We start from the raw sequence: 24,565 nt of genomic DNA, 5'->3' as shown, positions 1-24,565 counted from the left end.
TGATGATACATCTAATTTCATGATTGCTTCTTTGTATAATGATTTGAATTTGGGTGGGCAGAGATGCCTATTTAGTATGGTATGGAAAATGCTGGTGCATTTAAAAGTTTAAAAAAATTTTCCTATGGCTGACCATCGAAAACAAACTTAACATCAAGGCAAATCTCGAAAAAAAGATATAGCATCGTCCAGAAAAATTGGTTGGAAAGTATTATTTGGATTTTTTGACCCAGCTCAAATTTTGGATTTGGGGTACGACAATAGGAAAAGAGTTTGGTAGACGTATCTTCGACAATGACATAGAAGAATCTTTAGACCATATCTTCTCCTCAAATGTGATTTCACTCAACCCTATGGAATAAAATTCTAACACTTGTAACTTTCACATCTTGCTAAATTCTTTTCACTGTGTGGACTTCTTGGAGGATACATTGTATTCCCAGAAATATCCCAATCAACCAATTATGTTGTGAAGCCTTACTCTGGATTTGTTGTAAGGAGAGAAATGCAAGAGTTTAAATGAATTGGACTACTTCAGAAGATAGAATACTAAACCTTCTGAAGGACTGGTTAATCTTGTGCAACCAAAAACAATTCTATGTTTCTTTAAAGTTAATCATACATTAGGAACAGTGGTTATCTGATGTATTAATCTTTTCCGTTGATTTAAACGTTGTCCAATCTAATTTCTTGTACTTTTTTTTTTCTTTCTATCTATTTAATTCTTTCTTTTTTTTTGAATAAAGTTAGGTGGCTCTCCCTTTCCTCGGAAAAAAAAAAAAAAGAAAATTTGATCATATTAACTTGATAAAATAACAATAGAAAATACCATTCAACGAAATCATCAGATATAATAAAATTCTTTCGAAGTTCATGGGCTTTCTTCCGAACCTGAACAAAAGAGTCTCTTTTTGCAGCCTAATTAATTCTGACCATTGAAGATAACACTTAGAAAAGATTCCAATATCTTGATGCTGAAGCCTAATCATTTGGTATCTATCAACGTCAACCGCTCACAGCCATCAAGAGGCCGCTTTGATTAGATATGGTGACAGACCACGTGTCAATTGCTAGAAAAGCCAACAAGCAATTAGAGTAGCATAAATTCTCTTCATATATATCACACTAAACCTTCTCAACCAAGTAAGGATGCGATGAGAATTTGCAAGCTATTAATAGGTCATGGTGTAATCAAGCCTTCATGGGCACATTTGTACTTGTATCATATCTAGCTAAAGGTTTGAAGCAATTGATAGGACCACCTCTCTAAGCTGGACACTTCCATGGTCCCTCAAATCTTTGCTATTACATGAGTGAATGTACTCTAGTATTGAAAACTAGCAAATGTTTCATTGTATTGTTTGAGTCTGAGAAAGTGATCTTTCTTTCTTCTAGGTGCCCTACTACTTGAGACAATGAAAAGTTATGAAAGAAGTGGAGAGTAGAATGATAGGGTGGGGAAGAAGGGGGAGAGATGGACAACAACTGAAATTGCCAATGCAATGGGAAAGGAGAATGCTAGATACCCTACATATTGCAAATGGCAAATGGAGCTGCCAAGAACAGCTCTTATTTGTGGGGCACTCGAGATGTGATGGGCATTGGAGAGGAGAGGAGAGGAGAAAAAAAGGGCCGCTAATGGTTGCAAGATGGGATTCGTGAGAGAGGATGATGCCAAAGAATGGTGCTGTCACTCATCAAGTACTGAAGTGGATCTTGTTTATATTTCCCTATCTCCAACCTCTCATATTTTGAAATTTGAACTATGGTTCCACATAGAGTACCACTCAATCCTTGCATGGTGCCCTCCACTGAAAAAGACTATTGGTAGTGATAAAGATACACTGCAGAAAAAGAACATTGCAGCAACTGGCTGACTGCACCAAAACTTTTTCATCTAGTGATCGTATTTGGATTCTGATAAAAACAATTATAGCAGTATTAATAGGAGGATCATCGGTCAGTACTTTAATTTACTAGTAGTTTTAGTTTTATTATTGATGGTAGTAGCACTAGCCCTAGGTAAGTTAACAGTTGTTTTATGTTGCATTTGAAAATAAGTGATTCTTAATTTAAACGGCTATTTTTTTGTGCAAGAGAGGATGGGATTCTGAACCATTGCAATTTAAATGAAAAGGGAATCAATTCTACCTATTGTTTAGCCATGCATCCAATGCTTATTAGTGGTTCTAAAAAAGATAGCTGTTCATGATATCTACTTTTTCAAGGATGTAGGAAGAGCTCATAATCTCTGGCAAAATTGAATGTCAAAAAGTTGGCTTGACCCAATTATGCCAAATGCGAATATCGCTTAGGTCACCCAAATAAAAGGGAATAATGAAAGGCATACTCAATTGGGATGTGAGATGCATGCAGTGTTGTTTATATGCACATATTAGTGTAATGGTTCACTCCAGATCAAAACTTATTTAAATTAGCTCAAGGCCATTTGTTGATTAAAAATCTCTGTCCATGCCAACCCCCTCCTGCAAACAAAAGAAAAAAAAAATAAAAAATAAAAATAAAATAAAAGAAGAGGGGAAAAGGGCAAAAAGTTCCCTCATGAGCTAGTTCGATGATGCATGACTTTATATACTTGGAGGTTATTTGTTTCATTGGATGGTTTAAGCCTGATTAGTATTGTCTAATGATGAATTGTTTCAATTGTTTTTACATATTGGTTGCTACCAAATGATGATCGCTTCTATGAGATCCACTTTCTTAAGCCAAACTGTTTTCTTTGGTCATTGGCACCTTGTCCCAATAGAAACAAGTTCAATTTTCATGGAACTGGCATCCATTGATCTAACATTCTTTGCAAGGGCTTGTGATTGGGGCATGAATATCAAATGATAATAGGTATCACCAAGAAGCCTTGCATTGTCTTGCACTTGCGTCTCCAGTTCATGAACTTAATTAATTAGGTATTTCATCTCTTGCAGTAATATTGGTCAACACTGTCATCGAGCTAATGTTGAACACCCTTATGGTCAATACATAAAATTGCAGCCTTTGCAGGCATCTCAAAAGTCATGAGATTAAAAAGCTTGTCCCATGCGAGAGTCCTCTTTTTGAGATTACTGTTTCTGGAGCTGAGTTACAGACTGTCTGGGAGGATATTTTCTATGCGAGGCTGTACCTCAAAGCTGATCAGTTGGTGGTAGAAGGGGACTTGGCCATGGTGTCAGTTGGATTCGGAGAAGGGGGGAGGAGAGTATAGCCTCTAATCCGTTTCTTTGTGATATCTGATACTTGTTAGGAGGATGCGTCTCTGTCGAAGTTAAACACATCAATCGAGAGACGAATAGCACAGCTAAATAGGTGGCAAGCTAAGTAGCCGATCATTCTGATGGTGAGACTTAGTCTGATGTATCTATTTTGCCGATGTTCTTTCATGATATCTTTTTTTTTTTTAATTTTTGGATTGTATTCATACTCATTTTGTATGGAAGTTCCATCTTATCAAAAAAAAGAAAAAAGAAAGCTTTTTACAATTGTATTCTCTATGATTTGATCAAACAATGAAATTGGAAAACTTGTTCAGCAATTTGCTTCCTATTTCAATGTCAATGAACTTGGTTTAAGAGTATGAGCATATACAATGCTAACCAAATAATGGACTTGAATGAAACTTCCCACCTACCCAAATTCATGAACACATATCAAATGGTGGTCCCATTCTTGTCCTTACACAATCAAAACTGGGTGGTGAGCATGGGCATGCATGTGAAGGCAAAGAATGACATGACAACTTCTCATGAAAAGTTAAAGAAGAAAAATTTTTGTCAAAAGAAGTCAAAAGGCTCTCAATTGCTATGGAGCTTGCTATGGAGCCCACGGAGACCAAATTGCGATATAATTCCTTCATGGAGTCGCAAGAAGCCTTTTGAAGATGCCAAACATAGTTTGTTTGTGGAAGAGGGGAAAGCTATTCGGGAAAGGATGTATCTGTAAAGTAGATGTTTTTAGTTCTACAGCTTACCGTTTGTTTAGGATCAAAGCATCATGGCTTCTATTGAAGATTGGATTCCTAGCTTATCAAGAAATTTGATGGGTCATTTTCTTGACCCAAGGCCTTCACAAGATGATGATAGCGATGACAATGACCATAACAAGGTGGCCATCATAGTGGCTTATACTCTTACTGAAGCAAATTAAGAAATCTATGTTTTAGTTGTTGCTAGAAATATCCAAACTCATAAAGATCTGTTTGAATGATTGAGCTGAAAATCTTTTGCGATTTATTAGTTAGACCAATATGATCAACAAAATCTATTTCTTAATACCCAAAGATTGATCTTTTTTTTCTCTATAGGATTCAAGCAGATCCACTCTAAAGCCACTCCTGAATATTTATGAAATATAGGCTTAGTCCAGTTTGTAATTTTATGATTTTACTAGTTGTATTATCCAACCTATAAATACTATAGGAGTTTTAGTCCAATCATCTAAACAAAACCTAAACTATAAGAAAGGGAGTTAAAAATTTGCTTTTGAATTGAAGCAAGCCAAACAAGGTATACTATGCAGGTGTCTTTGGGTAAGGATTTTGATATTGGGGGGAAAAAAAATGGCATTTTTGAGCTTATGGTTCCGGTATTCACATTGCATAACTTTTTCTACAAATATCATGCAATTTGTAATCTTTTATTTTAGGGGTCTCTAATCACCTACCACATCAAATTGAAGGATAAGCATCCATTATGGCATCTATGTCTCTCCATTCTTCTCTCTCTGTTTATGAGAGAAGCAAGAGAACCGTAACAGTCAAGAGTTAGGGTAAAGTAATAAAAATCCTAAGATCACAACTGTTTGTCATTGTTTCTTCTCGCATGCATCTCAATTCCTCAACAGTTTTGTAGACTTTGTTGAACAAATAACTCCAATTCATTTTCAGGTTAATTTTCTTTTAAATTGCATTATTGATCTAAATTGATGAACAGAGATTCCATCATTACTAATCCTTGAACCCACTAAATCCTACTCCAGGTCCAAATGTTGGACCACCGACCATGCTAGGGTTGCACAAGAGGGGCTAAGCTTCTCCTGGATTGATTTGATTTGACTCGATTAATTTGGGCTGACACAGTGTTGTTGAAAAAAAAAAAAGGAGAAGTTTTACAAAACATAGCCTGATTAGAAAATATTTTATAGTATATATGTAGTTACAAGCAGCCATTCTTACTTAAATGTGACAAAATATAGCCAGAGATCATTTCAATTCACCGAAGAAAGAGAAATAATATTCAAGCTAGAATGGCAAGCACATTCTTTTAAGAGATAATGTTTCAGAATCAGTAGTGAGATCAGTCTAATATGATGCGAATTAGTTTGGAAAGCTGGACAATTTGGGAACAGCTCAAGGTTGATGAAGACAACCTTGAATCTCCTGCCCCGAGTGGACCCCTTTCTAGTGATAAACATTCAGGACATATCATAATTAGATGGCTCAAGGTATGTGGAAAAAGACAAATTATGATGTTTAGAAATCGATTAATATCCCTCACAAAACCTCTTTCTGTTAGAGCAAGCTCATGGGATGTTTGACACATTGTTTCTTACGAGGGAACAAGCAATGCATCCTTTTTTTGTCCATTTTTCGATCTCATATGAGGAGACAAAGTGTGTCATTTTTTCATAGACAAATTAGCTAGCAAGCGAGCTGCTATTTCGGTTCCCATTCTCATGTCCAATAGTTAGCAACTCTTCCCCTCCATCCTAATATTCTTCTTTCTTATGGTAAGTAGGATTGGTTCTATGGTTCGAAAAGCAATTGATCAATGGTCTGAAGCCATAGCTGAAATTCTGAAAAAATCTTCTGGAATTGATATGAAAGCAAAATAGCATAACAGATATTTTTTATAAGGTCAAATATTGGCGATTGCTTTACAAGAATCACATAATTAATCAGCTATTGATTTTCATTTTAATTTTCAAATATTCTTTAAGCACTTTGCACTCATCTTCTTATCTTAAAAAAATTACAAAATTTTTTTGAGATTAGGCGCAAATTATACTTATACCTAGAAGTTTGAAAAACTTACATGTACCCCTACAAGATATATTTTTATTCAATATTTTAACTTATAGGTTTACACAATATTAGTGAAATCATTAATCTTAAATAAAATCAAAATATCATAGCAAAAAAATTTAAAAATGATCGAAAAATTTTAAGTGATATAATAATTATCTAAGAAAATAAGAAATGTGTGCATCCTTCTTTCCGCCCAAGGGCAATTTTGACTCTTCACGAGATACATGGTTTCACTAATACTGTTAATTTAATTGAATGTAAGTATAGATTTTATAAATTTTAGATATAAATATAATAAATATATATTTCAAAAATATTTTTATATTTTATTAAAGAAACTATCAAATTGTCCATTTCCCGAATATGTTACTGTGAAATGACCTTAGCGTGCCGAAGACATGTTGCTTAAAATCGTCTCTGGCTTGAGTACAGAAGAAGCAAGCCCATGAATCAAGGTTATAGGATCATGCATCATTTGTGGTGACTTTTATTTATTAATATTTTCTTTCGCAAAGGTTGAGATCTTTGAGGAGCCTCAAGGCAGATATTGCAGACCCAAATCATGGACAAGCAATGCGAGAGGTGATGGGCAAAGAGGGCCCCCTAGGTGTCAAGGCCCTGGCTCCCAACGTCACTACTACCACAGCAAAGCCTACCCTCTTTCCTCCTCCTCCTCATCATTTCAAGTAGGAATGGGGTGTCTGCTTACATAACCAAATCCCACCCCAGGCCAAAGTTGGGACCCAAGGCCATAAGCCACCAAAACAAGCCCTGTACCTTGGAAAAACTTAGATATGACGCTCTTTAAGGGATGAGGCCTGCGAGAAGAAAAAGGTATCTATTAGCTAATTGGACAACTTTATTTCAATGGACCCCTTGATGTGGAATTTTTTACTGGTGGTGCAAAGCAAAAGTTTGACTACTTTGAAGTCTGGCTATTCATTGTAACTTCCACTCTGGTTAAATAATCTTGTTGATCCATGCTGAGTATCCTGCCGGTATATTGACATGCAGACATCTCTCTCTCTCTCTCTCTCTCCCTGGCAGGGATTGCATCTTTCACGTGAAAGAAAGATTCACCTTCCTTTGCATGAATCAACCTTTGGATCACATTGTGGTCACTTCGAGATTTATGCAAATGGATGAGTAGAGTCTAGAGTGGTTTGAGATACCATGAAAAAAAATCTCGATCATTCTTTAAGCCGAAAGATACAAACCGATCCTAAAAACACGCATATACACTGTCATGTTGCTCGGAAAATATGAACGCAGGACTAAAGTTTTGACCCTGGCTGAAGAAGAAGTTGAGCACAAGTTTACTTTGGGCCAAGTTTCGAGTTCAGATTTGAGGTGTCTACTAAGCTCAATTCGTAGGACGGGCTAGCTGTCAAATAAACATAGATTTGGGAGACCCCTAATATCATGAGCCTATATGATATGCATTGTTAAATATTTAAACAGTCTTGTTTGCTAAATAGACTTGGATTATTACCATAGTACCATGGTAAGGTTTTCCCCGTGCTCCCATATCCCTTTCTTGTTCTTTTCATGGTTAGAGCATTTGTCTGTTCTGCTTCTGCTTTATGTCACCATTCTTTGGGCACTGGCAGTAGATACAACATGAGAGATGATTACTCATTTGAACAATGTTTTATTTTTTGATTCTTTGCACCACAAATAATGTCAGCCACACATGTATCCTTCATAAAAGGAACATCTGAAGTGGGAACTCAAAGTTGGAGATGATAAGGATGTATGAGAGGCCATACATTGATTTATTTTGTGCAGTTGCTCCACAAGATGAATTCCAATGGGGTGGCTGGAGATGGCCCTAAATTCTAGGACCAACTTGTCTGCTTTGGTTATCTCTTAATTTGTAAGTAAAATATTTAACACAACATACATTGCATAATATCAACACATGATAGTTCATTATCTACTTGGGCTTTCCTCATCTATATCTGATGGATTCAGGTTGAGACAAGCCCATTTAAGGGGGTCCGATACAGATGGTTTGGTATGCAGTGTGTTCCAAGATTCACGAATTTCCCAATAGAAGACAAAGGGCTCTAACATGCATTATATGCCCTCTCTTCTCTTGCTCTTAAGATACTGCTATCTGCATAAAAAATTGGGACAGTCCATGGTTATAACTTGTTTCTAGTTCATTGCGTTTATGTTGAGGATTGGGCCAAATCACATAGGGAAGAAAAGTTCCTGCAAAATCTGGAAATTAAAGTGCAAATGGTAGTCCATATTTAAGAAGAGAAGTGTCCTTTGAAATTTGGCTCTTAAAAATGGGGGCATTGATATCCAGAAATAATGTCTATTTAGATTACCCGTAATATTACAAAAAATTCAAATCTATGTTGTTTGGCATTTTCTTTAATGCCCATCATGATCTCAAAGGCTTGCCATAATTTTGCCTACCATTAGATTGGTGAGTTCAATTGGCTTGGTCTCTCATTGGCAAATACCCACTCTTGAAATGGCCGAGTTCTCATGCTACCATAATGAAGTAATCAGGCTCATCTCGTTCATGACACATTGATAATCATCAGATTGTGGCACATTATTAATATACTGTAAATTGAATGATGGCTTAATATGTAATAAACTCAAATTCTTTCTAGAAAGGAAAAGAGATAGCTGAAACAATCATTTTGACTACAGTAATATGGTAACTCAAATTTATTTGAGCTAAGAATGGCTCATCTAATACTACAATCAAAAATTTGAGCAAGTCCATCAATTTAGGTGATGGGTAGATTAGGATAGGTGACATATAGAATAGGTTAAAAGAATGGCCACTCGGTCTTTCTATAGCTAAGGCTTGTGAAGTTAATCGGGGTTTGACTAAGATCAAGGGTATTGCCAGTAAGGAAAGCCATCCTCGAAATAGCCTTAGGATCTTTAAGCACGTATGTAGCATACGTAACACCAAAGGATTACATCCTGAGTGTGATTATCTACATAGTTGATGTTTAAACCCTGTCCTATAGGTTCGGATCAAAACTCTAGCCAAGCTTGTAATTTAGGGTTTAATGGTGCTAGTTAGGGTTGTTTAGAGCACCTTCTATGTATTGAAATAAAACGACTACTGAATCTAATCCAAAAGTACGCCAATTATGCTTGCTTAAAGAAATTTCAATAAAATGCAATAAAGATACAAGAAGGCAAACAGGAAAAATGCAATAAAAGCCAGCACGGACCACACTAAATGGAAGCAATTTAAAATAAAATTGTTTAGTAAGGAGAAATTGTTTCCATGAGTAGAATTTACATGCATTTGCATAGCGAAAGAAAGCATTGAAGAAGTAAAAGCAGAGAAAAGGGTGCTTCACGATTCTTGGAAGAATATTGGAGTTATCCTTTCTTGGGAAAATCTTGTGGGACCCCTTCTTGCTGAGGATTTCTTTTGGGCTCCTTTCTCATTGCTTCTCTTGTTACAACAATTGAAACAATAACATTAACAGATTCAAATAAAAAATATATGATTCAATCTCACACTCTTTTGAATGTAGCAGATAACAGTGGAGCTTGAGACATACCAATTGAAGTATTTTGAAATTGACTAAAGAAAAAATTGAAAAATACTTGCTAATTTTCTTTTTAATACAATCATCGCTCAATTGAATGTTTGATCGATGTCTTGACAAGACATCCTCCGATGAGAGGCTTTCTTGTCAACCTGCCCCCATTCTTTCTCTCTCTTTCTCTTTTTCCTTAAATCGTCAGTCTAGTTGTTCTTAACCATTTTCAGCCACCCCATTTTGCTCAAAGGCATAGCCAACGGTAAGCTGGTAATGTACACCTTCATCATCACAGAACTAAACTCCTTGGAAGTATACTCCTTGCCTCTGTCACTCCTCAAGGCTTTGAGTTGACAGCCAGGTATTGATGCTTGCTCAAAAACGTTCTTTCCACGCCTAGGGCTCCTGCTTTCTATTTCAAGTCCTAAATGAAAAATACTGATAATTTATTTATGACAGTGAAGAGTGGCACACTACTGACATTATTATCCTGCATTTTATTAGAGGATGTTCCCTGAACTCATAACAAAGAAAACATTTTTTAGACTACTGCAAAACATGGACTGAAGGATCTAACTAGAACTATTAGAGCCTGAAAAAACATGGTGAGACCTATACTTTTTTGTTAACTGCTTGATACTCTGATATAAAGAAAGAAAGGATGTATTTTTGCTGAAATTCTTATTGTATTAGAAAATAGAACTTCATGAATGTTTGCTCTGCATCTGATAGGAAACTTGCATTACTCACCTTAGAAGGAGCTTTTGGTATGGTACCATCTGTTCCATGCAGACCTAGAACTTGCACTAATGACACACAGCCAGATCACTCTGGGAAGAAGCTTTAAAAAAGTGAACACACTATCCTCATTTCAGGACCACAAGAAAAAGCTAGGCAAAATGATTTTTGTAAATTATAAGTTCTGACATGGCTGATACAAATATCATCGCTAGAAAATAGAATGGTAAACCATGAATGGCAGAGAGTGTACTTTTATCAAGCAGATCAATTGATAGAATGTATGAATACACTTAGCTTGTTCATGGCCTATCAGCTATAAGGTACATTAAATGAATGAAAGATGAGCAGGGCAAAACTGCAGAGAATGTTCAGTCAAAAAATTCCCATTTTGTCGTTGTTGGGGGATCAAATACTTCCCACTTTGTTGTAACAACTACAGGATTTAATCTGGCATTTGAGATCTTGAGAACATCTAAAGTTTCAACACACTTTTGCACCCTCTTGGCCTGCAAAAAAATAAATAAGAGTGGCTCATGCTTCAATCTTCATGCAGTTTTTGCTTGAATTAAGCTAGGAAATATCAGTGTTCAGAACCTTTATGTAACAAAAGAAGAAAAGCCAGGGAGTCATGAGTAATCACTGGCAATTAGCTTTCTTGTCACTTGAATATGCAACTTTCTTTTTTCCGTATAATAACAGGACAATCTCTGTTTAACCGAAATTCAACAAGCAATTCATGCATCAAAGATCAGGAGCAGTCATCCAAATCTCTTTAATAATTCATCAACTCAAAGATAGATTATGACTATTTTTGGAAGGAAAACTTTTGGAAGACAAATCATTGTGAATGCCGTAAGTGTGATAACAAGTAAAAATTTATGAGATGTGCATGAGATTGCATATCTTTCTGTGACACTCTAATGATCACTAACAGGTACTAGTTCCTGAAAGTAGGCTTTTCCAAGATCCAATCTGGATCTTTTTAAAAAATGTTAGTACTTTCAGCTTAATGTTTTCAGTACAATGCTTTGCTTAGTTTTCGCCTTTTTTTTTCTACAAATAATATGATATTTGTGGGTGAAATTTCAGCAACATGTACTTAATATATGCATAAAGAGGATCTGATACTTCAGAGTTTCTCTCCTTCAAGCATATGGCTTTCAGAATTGCTGCCAGGGTTACGTATGGACAGGTAAGCCAATGACATCAATATTCTGCAAACTAAATGTGCCCACTGAATGACAGAGCATAGGAATATATGTTAAACCAACCAAGCAAAGAGGATATCAATAAATAACTTAATCTCTACATGACATCAATATGTTTTCTAAATTTTAGAATTTTTAAATTTTAGTTTACTTTTTGTGAAATCAAGGCATTTGGTATAGATCGTACTCTAGTTTCTAAGTTAAAATAGGTTCATTCGGATATAGCACCTTTCCATTTCTTCATTAGCTTCACCAACACATCCATATGGATTATTAGCTTCACCAACAAATATTTATATTAGGGATAAATAAATAAGGAAAAGAAATGGAATGGTCAGTGCTAGACCTGTAGATTTTTTTGAGAAGAAGCATCTCCTTCCATAGGGATACAATCTAGTTTGACTGCTTGTCTCATAAGCAATTCTATCAATGTTGTGATCTGTACTTCTGCTACCTTATTCCCATTAGATATAGATTTCTCTATGGCAGTAACCTGGAAACAAAAGAAATTTGGCAATTAATAAGCACATGAAGTTATAATAATGCTAATAAAGAGATTATGCATATTATCTGAATCTTGAAGTATGTTAGAAGCAGTACATAAGGGTCTTGTTTTGACATCAAAAGCTATAATAATCTAACAGTTGCATCAGTAACCAATCGAAGGATTGTTACATCATTTTAACTTTATTTCTTACAAATGAGTTCTCACTGTTTTTATGGGCAAGTGTCTGTTGGTGAATCCATTGACCAATTCTATACTATTTTCTTTCATTTCTTTTTCCTCTTACCTTTTTTGCAGGTGGGGGCTGTACTAATATGATGGTCTTCATCCTCTCATATTGCAACTCGAACTTGGCTTTTTCATGTAAAGAATCTAAGTCCCTTATTCTTAAGCACTCCTCTTCTCCCACAGGAATGTTATCATCTTGATCATACTCATACACTGTCCTGTACTCTGCAACTCCTAATCTTCAAATAATCCATTTCATGAACCTTTAATATAACTATTAAATAGAACATCATGATACAATAATTATATCGACATTGAAATAACTAAGAGAATTCTTAACTCATTTATAAACAAACCATATACAACCTCCACATATTTCCTAATAAGGGCCAAACCTCATCCTTCACATGTGAAAACTTCCTCAGTTTATCATCAACTGATGCAACCAAGGTTCGCTGTACCGGTACCGAACGACGTGCCGGTGCCGGACCGGTATGGTACGGTACCAGTACCGTACTGTACCGACATACGGTATGCCCAGGCGTACCGGTCCGATACCGGTACACAATATTTTTTTCGATTTTCAATTTTTTTTTTTGGATTTTTGAAGTTAATAATTGATAAATACAACCTCAATATGGCATTATATTGCATATTATTGACATATTTGGATTCAATTTGGAGTTAGGTTGCGATACAAAGACTCTTGATCCAAAATTTCAAACATATATTTATTTACATTATATTTCAACTATGTCATCTTAAAATTAAAGAAAAAATATATAAAATACGCATTAAAATGTATCTAAATAATTAAGTACAAAGCGCAATAACTGATATACGAATCTTAAGATGTACTCTACATTTAATTTCTTGTCGAGTGTCTGTGACGCTCGTAAATGTCTGGATCATCAATATAGTCTGAAGGGATATCAGTCCAACTTTCTAGCCAAGCTGCACCGTACTCTCGAATATTCATCATCCCATAAGGCATCCTCTCTGGATTGTAAGACATCTTAGACCTCTCGGTAAAATTCTGACTCTGAGAAGTATCCTCGAGATGATGGTACATGTTGGGATATACCGACCGACGACCCCGATGGACGACTCCGACCGACGACCCCGACAGACGACTGCCGACAATATCCGACCGAAGGTGTGTCGGATAAACCGAAGGTGTGTCGGCCGAACCGACCCATGTTGTTCCTGACCGACCGAGCGGCCGAACCCATATTACCGACTCACTGTCGGGGGTGGCAGCCGACGTCCGACTTAAGCAAGACACCAGACCAGCCGACGGTGCCGTCGGATCATCACCCGACGTCCCGGCAGTCGAATACCGATGTATGATCGGCCAGCCCTCTCAAATGCCGTACGACCGCTATGGGCTGCTGTCCTGTCAAGGACGTGCTGTGTGACCATCCTGAAACATTGTCCTGCCAAGGACATGGGTTGATTCTGACAACCCGCGGCGATTTGACAGCCCACGGCGACTCTGACAGTCTCCGGCGATTTGACAACTCCTCCCATTGTCTGCACCATTAATGACGGCGCCATGTCGTGCTCTACTATAAAACAGAGAAGGCAACAGTGCTGGAAGAGGTCGATTCGAAACCTCTGAACCCCTCCTCTCTAGCTCTCCCTCTCTCGCTGAGCTCCTTGTTTCCTTTTACTGTTGCCTAGTCTCCTCTCTGACTTGACCGTCGGAGGATCCCCGTCGGAGCCACCTCCGGTTAGTGTGGACTTTCTTTTGCAGGCGCTCGTTCCCGGCGACTAGGCGACGAGGGGATTGACCGCAACAGATTGGCGCACCAGGTAGGGGGATCGATAGCACCATGGATTGCAACCCCCGCGGAACTCGAAGCATCTCCTAAGATGACAAGAATGAGAGCTCAGCGGTCGAGGGTCACTGGATCGGCGAGGCGCTCTTCCCGTCGGGAAGAGGCCTCTCCTCCACCCTCCATGGCGGAACCTAGCTCTCCGCATCCCGCGGTGACCACGGAGGCACAGATCGCGGTGATCGTGCGGCAGATGACCGTGCTGACAGACGCGGTCAAAAGCCTTCAACAGCAACCGATCCGGCAGCCGCCTTCACCAGTCGAGCAACCGGCGGCGCACCCGATGCCCTCCAGAAGCAGCCGCCGACGACCGCACCGATCTCCGTCGCCCCCTCCGGAGCACCTGTCACAGCGCTCCCACCGAGAGGAGGAGGGGCGTCCGCGGCGTGACAATCGTCGGTCTCGACGGCCATCTCCTTCCCAGCTGGAGCGAGCGAGGAAGGAGAAGCGGCCGCGAACACCGTCTGCTTCCCTCTCGGATTCATCGGGAGACTCCACCCCTGGGGTCTCTCAGCACCGACGGGCCGACGACTACGAACGCAGGTTCGAGGAAATCGACCATCGGCTTGCCCAGTTGCAGGTGGACGGGCAGAAGTCCTCGAACGACGTTGACTTCCAGACCGCCCAACCTCTCTCCCGACTCATCCTTGACGAACCGATCCCCAGTCGGTTCAAGATGCCGCATGTGGAGCCTTACGACGGCTCCACCGACCCAATCGACCACCTGGAGAGCTACAAAGCTCTCATGACGATCCAAGGGGCAACCGACGCTCTCCTTTGCATCGGCTTCCCCACCACGCTCCGCAAAGCTGCCAGGGCCTGATACTCCGATCTTCGATCGGAAAGTATCCACTCCTTCGGGCAGCTTGAGCACTCCTTCGTGGCCTACTTCAGCACCAGCCGGAAGCCGCCGCGAACATCGGACAGCCTTTTCTCCCTCAAACAAGGAGAAAATGAGATGCTCCGACACTTCGTGGCGCGATTCAACGCGGCCACGCTTGAGGTTCGGGACCTCAACGAAGACATGGCTATCTCGGCCATGAAGAGGAGGCTAAGGGGGTCCCGTTTCACATACTCCTTGGACAAGACCCTCCCCCGGACATACGCCGAACTGCTGGAGCGCGCGTACAAGTACATGCGCGCGGACGAAAGAGCTTCCGACCGGCGCCTGACTTAAGGCACGGGCCGAAAGAAAAAACGGAAGAAAGGTCGGGCCCATGCTGAACCCAGCAGGCCCTCTATCGATAGACGGGTCTTGCCCCGACGACGGAATCCGAGACCGACGCATCGCAGGTATGACTCTTACACCCCTCCCCACTCCTTGTGCGCAGATCCTGATAGAGATCGAAGGAGCGGAGAATCTACGATGACCTCGGCCTCTGAAGGCAAAAGGCCCCGACCAACACGGCCGATCGTCGATCGCCGAATCAACGACTCGATCATCGATCGCCGAACCGACGGCCTCGGCCTCTGAAGGCAAAAGGCCCCGACCAACATGGCTCGATCATCGATCGTCGAATCAACGGCTCGATCACCGATCGTCGAATCGACGGCCTCAGCCTCTGAAGGCAAAAGGCCCCGACCAACATGGCTCGATCATCGATCGTCGAATCAACGGCTCGATCACCGATCGTCGAATCGACGGCCTCAGCCTTTGAAGGCAAAAGGCCCCGACCAACATGGCTCGATCACCGATCGCCGAATCAACAGCTCGATCACCGATCGCCGAACCGACGGCCTCAGCCTCTGAAGGCAAAAGGCCCCGACCAACATGGCTCGATCACCGATCGCCGAATCAACGGCTCGATCACCGATTGCCGAACCGACGGCCTCGGTCACTGAAGGCAAAAGGCCCCGACCAACATGGCTCGATTGCCGATCGCCGAATCTACGACTCCGTCGTCGGCCTGATCGTCGAATCACCGAACCAACGGCTCAATCTACGTTACGTCTCGATCGTCGAGGACACATCGGATTCTACGACGGAGATCGAAGGGACGGAATATCTACGACGGCCCCCACCTCTGAAGGCAAAGGGCTTCGACTAATGCGGCTGGCTAACTTGCCGACTTAGCTTCAACTAAGAAGGGCAAAATGCCAAGACGACCGCAGTCGCATTCGCGACATACCGATCTGGTCACGACCGATCGAAGGATATTCGGCTTGCCACCGTTTATCATACATCCCGACGCATACGTCCGACCAAGGACCGGACAATGGATATTCGACTTGCCATCATTATCCTATCCGAATACGTCGGACGCTACTCGACTATCAGATTCTGCGGAATGATCGTGTCGACGAGCAACGTTCGGAGGTTGGCCGACCTCCGACCCAACGTGCATGCTCGACCTACAGTCAGGACGACCGATATTGGATCGTTCGTTGATGTGATCGCCATTGTCGGGGCAAGACGAGACAGAAAATCACTCCTTTCGTCCGAAGCCGTCGCCCACGTGTTCACGCGAGCCAACACGACATCGGACTCAGGAGTGGGGGAGCAACTGTTGGGATATACCGACCGACGACCCCGACGGACGACTCCGACCGACGACCCCGACAGACGGCTGCCGACAATATCCGACCGAAGGTGTGTCGGATAAACCGAAGGTGTGTCGGCCGAACCGACCCATGCTATTCCCGACCGACCGAGCGGCCGAACCCATATTACCGACTCACTGTCGGGGGTGGCAGCCGACGTCCGACTTAAGCAAGACACCAGACCAGCCGACGGTGCCGCCGGATCATCACCCGACGTCCCGGCAGCCGAATACCGATGTATGATCGGCCAGCCCTCTCAAATGCCGTACGACCGCTATGGGCTGCTGTCCTGTCAAGGACGTGCTGTGTGACCACCCTGAAACATTGTCCTGCCAAGGACATGGGTTGATTCTGACAACCCGCGGCGATTTGACAGCCCACGGCGACTCTGACAGCCTCCGGCGATTTGACAACTCCTCCCATTGTCTGCGCCATTAATGACGGCGCCATGCCGCGCTCTACTATAAAACGGGGAAGGCAACAGTGCTGGAAGAGGTCGATTCGAAACCTCTGAACCCCTCCTCTCTAGCTCTCCCTCTCTCGCTGAGCTCCTTGTTTCCTTTTACTGTTGCCTAGTCTCCTCTCTGACTTGACCGTCGGAGGGTCCCCGCCGGAGCCACTTCCGATCAGTGTGGACTTTCTTTTGCAGGCGCTCGTTCCCGGCGACCAGGCGACGAGGGGATTGGCCGCAACAGATTGGCGCGCCAGGTAGGGGGATCGATAGCACCAGGGATTGTAACCCCCGCGGAACTCGAAGCATCTCCTAAGATGACAAGAATGAGAGCTCAGCGGTCGAGGGTCACTGGATCGGCGAGGCGCTCTTCCCGCCGGGAAGAGGCCTCTCCTCCACCCTCCATGGCGGAACCTAGCTCTCCGCATCCCACGGTGACCACAGAGGCACAAATCGCGGTGATCGTGCGGCAGATGACCGTGCTGACAGACGCGGTCAAAAGCCTTCAACAGCAACTGGTCCGACAGCCGCCTTCACCGGTCGAGCAACCGGCGGTGCGCCCGATGCCCTCCAGGAGCAGCCGCCGACGACCGCACCGATCTCCGTCGCCCCCTCCGGAGCACCTGTCACAGTGCTCCCACCGAGAGGAGGGGCGTCCGCGGCGTGACAACCGTCAGTCTCGACGACCATCTCCTTCCCAGCTGGAGCGAGCGAGGAAGGAGAAGCGGCCGCGAACACCGTCTGCTTCCCTCTCGGATTCGTCGGGAGACTCCACCCCTGGGGTCTCTCAGCACCGACGGGCCAACGACTACGAACGCAGGTTCGAGGAAATCGACCGTCGGCTTGTCCAGTTGCAGGTGGACGGGCAGAAGTCCTCGAACGACGTTGACTTCCAGACCGCCCAACCTCTCTCCCGACTCATCCTTGACGAACCGATCCCCAGTCGGTTCAAGATGCCGCATGTGGAGCTTTACGACGGCTCCACCGACCCAATCGACCACCTGGAGAGCTACAAAGCTCTCATGACGATCCAAGGGGCAACCGACGCTCTCCTTTGCATCGACTTCCCCACCACGCTCCGCAAAGCTGCCAGGGCCTGATACTCCGGTCTTCGATCGGGAAGTATCCACTCCTTCGGGCAGTTTGAGCACTTCTTCGTGGCCCACTTCAACACCAGCCGAAAGCCGCCGCGAATATCGGACAGCCTTTTCTCCCTCAAACAAGGAAAAAACGAGATGCTCCGACACTTCGTGGCGCGATTCAACGCGGCCACGCTTGAGGTTCGGGACCTCAACGAAGACATGGCTATCTCGGCCATGAAGAGGGGGCTAAGGGGATCCCGTTTCACATACTCCTTGGACAAGACCCTCCCCCGGACATACGCCGAACTGCTGGAGCACGCATACAAGTACATGCGCGCGAACGAAAGAGCTTCCGACCGGCGCCTGACTTAAGGCACGGGCCGAAAGAAAAAACGGAAGAAAGGTCGGGCCCATGCTGAACCCAGCAGGCCCTCCACCGATAGACGGGTCTTGCCCCGATGACGGAGTCCGAGACCGACGCATCGCAGGTATGACTCCTACACCCCTCTCCCCACTCCTCGTGCGCAGATCCTGATAGAGATCGAAGGAGCGGAGAATCTACGACGACCTCAGCCTCTGAAGGCAAAAGGCCCCGACCAACACGGTCGATCGTCGATCGCCGAATCAACGGCTCGATCATCGATCGCCGAACCGACGGCCTCGGCCTCTGAAGGCAAAAGGCCCCGACCAACATGGCTCGATCACCGATCACCGAATCAACGGCTCGATCACCGATCGTCGAACCGACGGCCTGAGCCTCTGAAGGCAAAAGGCCCCGACCAACATGGCTCGATCACCGATCGCCGAATCAACGACTCGATCACCGATCGCCGAACCGACGGCCTCAGCCTCTGAAGGCAAAAGGCCCCGACCAACATGGCTCGATCACCGATCATCGAATCAACGGCTCGATCACCGATTGCCGAACCGACGGCCTCGGCCTCTGAAGGCAAAAGGCCCCGACCAACATGGCTCGATTGCCGATCGCCGAATCTACGACTCCGTCATCGGCCTGATCGTCGAATCGCCGAACCAACGGCTCAATCTACGTCTCGATCGTCGAGGACACATCGGATTCTACGACGGAGATCGAAGGGACGGAATATCTACGACGGCCCCCACCTCTGAAGGCAAAGGGCTTCGACTAATGCGGTTGGCTAACTTGCCAACTTAGCTTCGACTAAGAAGAGCAAAACGCCAAGACGACCGCAGTCGCATTCGCGACATACCGATCTGGTCACGATCGGTCGAAGGATATTCGGCTTACCACCGTTTATCATACATCCCGACGCATACGTCCGACCAAGGGCCGGACAATGGATATTCGACTTGTCATCGTTATCCTATCCGAATACGTTGGACGCTACTCGACTATCAGATTCTGCGGAATGATCGTGTCGACGAGCAACGTTTGGAGGTTGGCCGACCTCCGACCCGACGTGCATGCTCGACCTACAGTCAGGACGACCGATATTGGATCGTTCGTTGATGTGATCGCCATTGTCGGGGCAAGACGAGACGGAAAACCACTCCTTTCGTCCGAAGCCGTCGCCCACGTGTTCACGCGAGCCAACACGACATCGGACTCAGGAGTAGGGGGCAACTGTTGGGATATACCGACCGACGACCCCGATGGACGACTCCGACCGACGACCCCGACAGACGACTGCCGACAATATCCGACCGAAGGTGTGTCGGATAAACCGAAGGTGTGTCGGCCGAACCGACCCATGCTGTTCCCGACCGACCGAGCGGCCGAACCCATATTACCGACTCACTGTCGAGGGTGGCAGCCGACGTCCGACTTAAGTAAGACACCAGACCAGCCGACGGTACCGCCGGATCATCACCCGACGTCCCGGCAGCCGAATACCGATGTATGATCGGCCAGCCCTCCCAAATGCCGTACGACCGCTATGGGCTGCTGTCCTGTCAAGGACGTGCTGTGTGACCACCCTGAAACATTGTCCTGCCAAGGACATGGGTTGATTCTGACAACCCGCGGCGATTTGACAGCCCACGACGACTCTGACAGCCTCCGACGATTTGACAACTCCTCCCATTGTCTGCGCCATTAATGACGGCGCCATGCCGCGCTCTACTATAAAACGGAGAAGGCAATAGTGCTGGAAGAGATCGATTCGAAACCTCTGAACCCCTCCTCTCTAGCTCTCCCTCTCTCGCTGAGCTCCTTGTTTCCTTTTACTGTTGCCTAGTCTCCTCTCTGACTTGACCATCGGAGGGTCCCCGCCGAAGCCACCTCCGGTCAGTGTGGACTTTCTTTTGCAGGCGCTCGTTCCCGGCGACCAGGCGACGAGGGAATTGGCCGCAACAGTACGGTTGTGGAGGAGCCCATCCAAATATGCCAGTAGCAAAATCTGATCCGTAAGATACTCCAAGCTGCATAGGATAGTAACCACTAGAAGATAATACCTCGGATGCACCATATGCATATGGATCAGAAGGTGGTTGTGGATAATAGGATCTATAATGCGAGGATGATCCAAATACATCCATGGACCCTACTCCACGTGCAAGATCGTCCGTAGTATATATATATAATTAAAATATATACAAGTATAACAAAACACGATAGTTTAATGATAATTAAAATAATTATATATAATTTTAAAATAATTTTAATAATTATTTTAAAATTTATAAATTCAAAATAAATATGTTATATGCTTCAAATAATATTTTTAAATTAACTAAAATATAACACTATTTTTATATATTTTTTATTTTATAATTAATTTTTTTAATTTAAATAATTAAAAAAATAATTTTTTAATTTCAATTATTTGAAAAAAAAATTGAAATTAGATTTAAGTAGCTTGAATCATTCTAAACATGATTCCCAAACTCTAATTTTTTTCCTAAAATTTAAAATTTTTTTAATTTTTAAATAAATAAATATTTAAAAATATTTTAAAAATATATAATTAACAAAAATTAACAATTTTGGTGTCATCATGTAGATCTTCTAAAGATCTATCACATATAATTAAATCATATCAAAATCATAAGATTTTGACATGATTTTCTCTTATTTTTATTTTACCTCATTTTTATCCTATTTCTAATAACAAAAACAAAAAAAATATATTTACTAATAAAATAATAGATTATCTTACCTCCGGTCAAAGATCAGCCTCTTCTCAAATCACTCCTCCAATTTCACGAAATTTTGCCTTCTTTTCTAATTTTTTGGAGGTCTCAACGATTAAGTTGCCCACGGCCATGGATGTTCTCTGAGAACTCTCAAAGAACACCGAAGGCCTGGTGCTTATTAAAGCACCGGGCCCTTCCCCCCATGTGAAGTGGGCCACGCCCATTTCTCTCCCCCCTCCATCCCCCCAACCACGTGAAAAAGCCCCCACCTTCCCCCCTCCCCCATGTGAAATAGTCTCCTGAGCGATACGGTTCGGTTCACCCCGAACCGACGGCGAACCGAGCTGTACCGCCCAATTCCGGGCGGTATGGGCCCGAACCGAGCAGTTCAGTGCGGTTCGGGGTCGTTTTCCGAAAAACAGGCCCGAACCGGACCGGTAAGGGACCGGTCCGGCTCGGTATGCTCCGTACCGGGTGGTTCGGCCCGGTACGGCGAACCATGGATGCAACAATCAAGCATCAAACACCATAGTTTCTCCCTGTTTTTCATCAATCTTGAGTTGGTTACTTAGTCAGATCAAAAATATTAATTAGCATCACCTAACACGTCAGATATTATACTATCTTCATCTCTATCTCCAATTTATATAACACATATGCTCAATGTGGCTGAAACTTTATAACTGACTATGTGGTGTCCTACCTCCTAAGTAAGATTGGGGACAAAAAGAAGGGCATAGACTTGAGTAGGAAGTTAAACTTCAATCTTCAAATATCCCAAACAATCATCATTTATGGAATCACAGCTATCCATCACATGCTCTCCTCTCTATAATAAACCATGTGCATAGCATGTGGTAGGTTCTTGTCACATCCAACTTCAAATAATTTTCTAACATTTAGGCTCTGTTTGTTTGGACTTCAAGCAGAATAAAGAGAGGTGACCACTTTTCAGGTTATTCTGCTCAGCAACCATTTGCAACTTTGCTGTCTTCCACCCCACTATTTTCCAGAGGCAAGAAACAACATTATACAGGATTGAAACGCCTATTTCTTCTTGTTTCATCCGGATAAATCAAGATAAGGCAACTCATCTGGAAAGGCAGGATAACTTTACCACAAGTTGAAGTAGGACAAGTGTAGTTTACTCCAGTTTTACTCAGTTAATCGAAGTCTCATTTTCCACAACTAAACAGTGTTAGTATTCAATACGCTCCTCCCATTGAGATCACAGAATCAAGTGAACTAAATTAATAAATGAATTCAAATTAGAAACCAATAAACAAATTGTAATCTAAAAACTTGACGAGGGATCACATAGTTGAGATCACCGCACCTGGTCGGCCAACTTGTCGACCTCGAAAGATACGTCCGAGATGGCACGTTGGGCGCTCTGGATCCCAGCAATCCTCCTCATCTCCACGTACCTCCTCTCGAGGCTCGTCGGATCCTGGACCAACACCACCTTCGACAGGTTCTTCACCCCACAAAGATCCAGGTATTCACCGTCTCTCCTCTCTTTCCCTCTGTACATCAGCCTCTGCTCCCCCGGCTGCAACCCCGTCTCCGCCGTCAGAAGCTTCTTCACCTCCCCTGCATGCATACCAAAGCGAAAATCATTGGACCTCAGCATCCCGGTGCTTGACCGCGGTGACCAGATTCACGCACCAAACCGCCAAATTAACCGTTGTCGGTGGAGGAGAACTTTCAGAAAATGGTCTACCTACGGTCAAGAACCGACATCTTCGCCATTACGCCCCACCAGTTACGGACGATTTCGACCGTCGGATCAAAAGAATATACGAGCAAGGGGTAACCAAGACCTACTTAATATTACGGTCGGGAAGAGCATTTCTGGAATAACGTTAACAAATTACCACGCATTTTGGACAAAAATAATCAATAAGATATAATACTTCACGTCACTCAAGACTCAACCAAGCCCCCGGACAAAAAAAAATGATGCTAGTGCACGACTCTCACAGTCCAGCTGTGCGACATTTGCATCCTAAATCTTGAGCTTTTTCGCTCAATTTCTGTTTGCGGAGAACGAGGAAACAGCATTGTATGAAATTAGAACTAGAAGAGCCAAACTAATTCCCAGCAACTGGAAACCAGCAGTCTCGATGAGAATTGTCAAGAAAACCGTGGGTAATTCTGGCAATTCATCAGAGAAGACAACCAGAAGAAACGAACTGCCGTAATTAATTCGCTAGGGTTTGCCCCATTAGAGAAGGCCGCCGCGGAAGGAGTGCTAAGCCGGCGAGAGTGGGTGTTGTGGGCTTACCGAAGGTGGCGAGGGAGCTGACGGAGACCTCGTACTTGGCGGCGCCATACGAGATCCGAACCCGCACCTCCGACGCCGCCGCCGCCCCGGGATCCACCCGCCGCTTCTGGACCAGCATTCCCCCGGGCCTCATCTCCCACTCCACCTCCCTTCCCGCCTCCTCCTCCCCAGCCGCCGATCCCCCGTCCGACCCCGTTTTCCTCATGATCCCCTCCCCCGATTCCGCCGCCTCCCTTCCTTCGCCACCCGAGCGCCCACTCGACCTCTTTATCCCCCCGTGAAAAGAAACGAATGGTGGTTTTTCTGCCGACAATTTGAGATTCTTGGAACCATCCGGAACGGGGATGGGCGCGTTTTATGCAGGCGGAGTTGAGAGCGGGCGGGATCCGTTGGCCTTCGGAAGGGAGGTGGCGACACGTCTCGGTCCTCTTTGTCCTTGCCTTACAGCTCAGCCCGGGAAACCGACGCCATACGGAGCGGAAATGATCGAAGCGGTTTCCAGCCCATTTGATCTCCACGTGCCACTCTACTATTTGCTCAATCCTTCCGGGACCCACTGGTTTAATCATTATGTGTTTAACATCCACCTTCTTTCGTCTCCATAATTTATACGCCTTCGTGAGCCCCACATATTATTGAGGGGGTGCAACCATAGGTTCAAAGACAAGGATGTGAGGGTGTAAATGTGGGTTCAACAGGAAGGATGTGGTTGGTGAGAGCTTCTCTGTTGACGATAGATGTTGCGTAAGTATTCGTGGACACGAAATGAAAAGCGGGCTGATATCATGCATATGCTGTCCCATTTTCGCATCATGTCGCAGTCCGAGTCCAGCACTTTGTGGTCGTCCGGAAGCTGGCTGGAATTACGATGGTGCCCTTGTTTTCATAACCGTCTGATCGTCATTTGGTGGATAAAAGCTTGGGCCCATCCATGAGAACTGTCAGACTGCTTGGGTGGCTGAGATCGGCTTCCGTGTGGGGTCCGTTCGAGGTCCACCTG

The 24,565-nt window shown here is 43.8% G+C and overlaps 1 protein-coding gene across 3 annotated transcripts; it reads right to left on the bottom strand.

The window, feature by feature from the left end:
* Window positions 1-10,561: 10,561 nt before the first annotated feature.
* On the bottom strand, window positions 10,562-23,952 carry LOC105059785 (BAG family molecular chaperone regulator 1). 3 transcript variants are annotated; one of them, XM_010943221.2, is made up of 5 exons: window positions 23,566-23,939; window positions 22,615-22,871; window positions 11,866-12,012; window positions 10,906-11,018; window positions 10,679-10,817 (listed from the first exon to the last, which is right to left on the bottom strand). In XM_010943221.2, exons 1-4 carry the CDS (start codon window positions 23,768-23,770, stop codon window positions 10,938-10,940), a joined length of 690 nt encoding a protein of 229 aa, XP_010941523.2. In that variant the 5' UTR covers window positions 23,771-23,939; the 3' UTR covers window positions 10,679-10,817; window positions 10,906-10,937. The 3 variants fall into 3 exon arrangements, with proteins under 3 accessions (XP_010941524.2, XP_010941525.1, XP_010941523.2); XM_010943222.2 differs by lacking the exon at window positions 10,906-11,018 and having other exon boundaries at window positions 10,562-10,817; window positions 23,566-23,933; XM_010943223.2 differs by lacking the exons at window positions 10,906-11,018; window positions 11,866-12,012 and having other exon boundaries at window positions 10,562-10,817; window positions 23,566-23,952.
* Between the last annotated feature and the right edge of the window lie 613 nt (window positions 23,953-24,565).

This window comes from Elaeis guineensis, chromosome 10 (genome assembly GCF_000442705.2).
Source record: "Elaeis guineensis isolate ETL-2024a chromosome 10, EG11, whole genome shotgun sequence".
Taxonomy (NCBI): domain Eukaryota; kingdom Viridiplantae; phylum Streptophyta; class Magnoliopsida; order Arecales; family Arecaceae; genus Elaeis; species Elaeis guineensis.
Note: the sequence above shows the minus strand (reverse complement) of the source record. Positions and strands in the feature narration are given on the sequence as shown.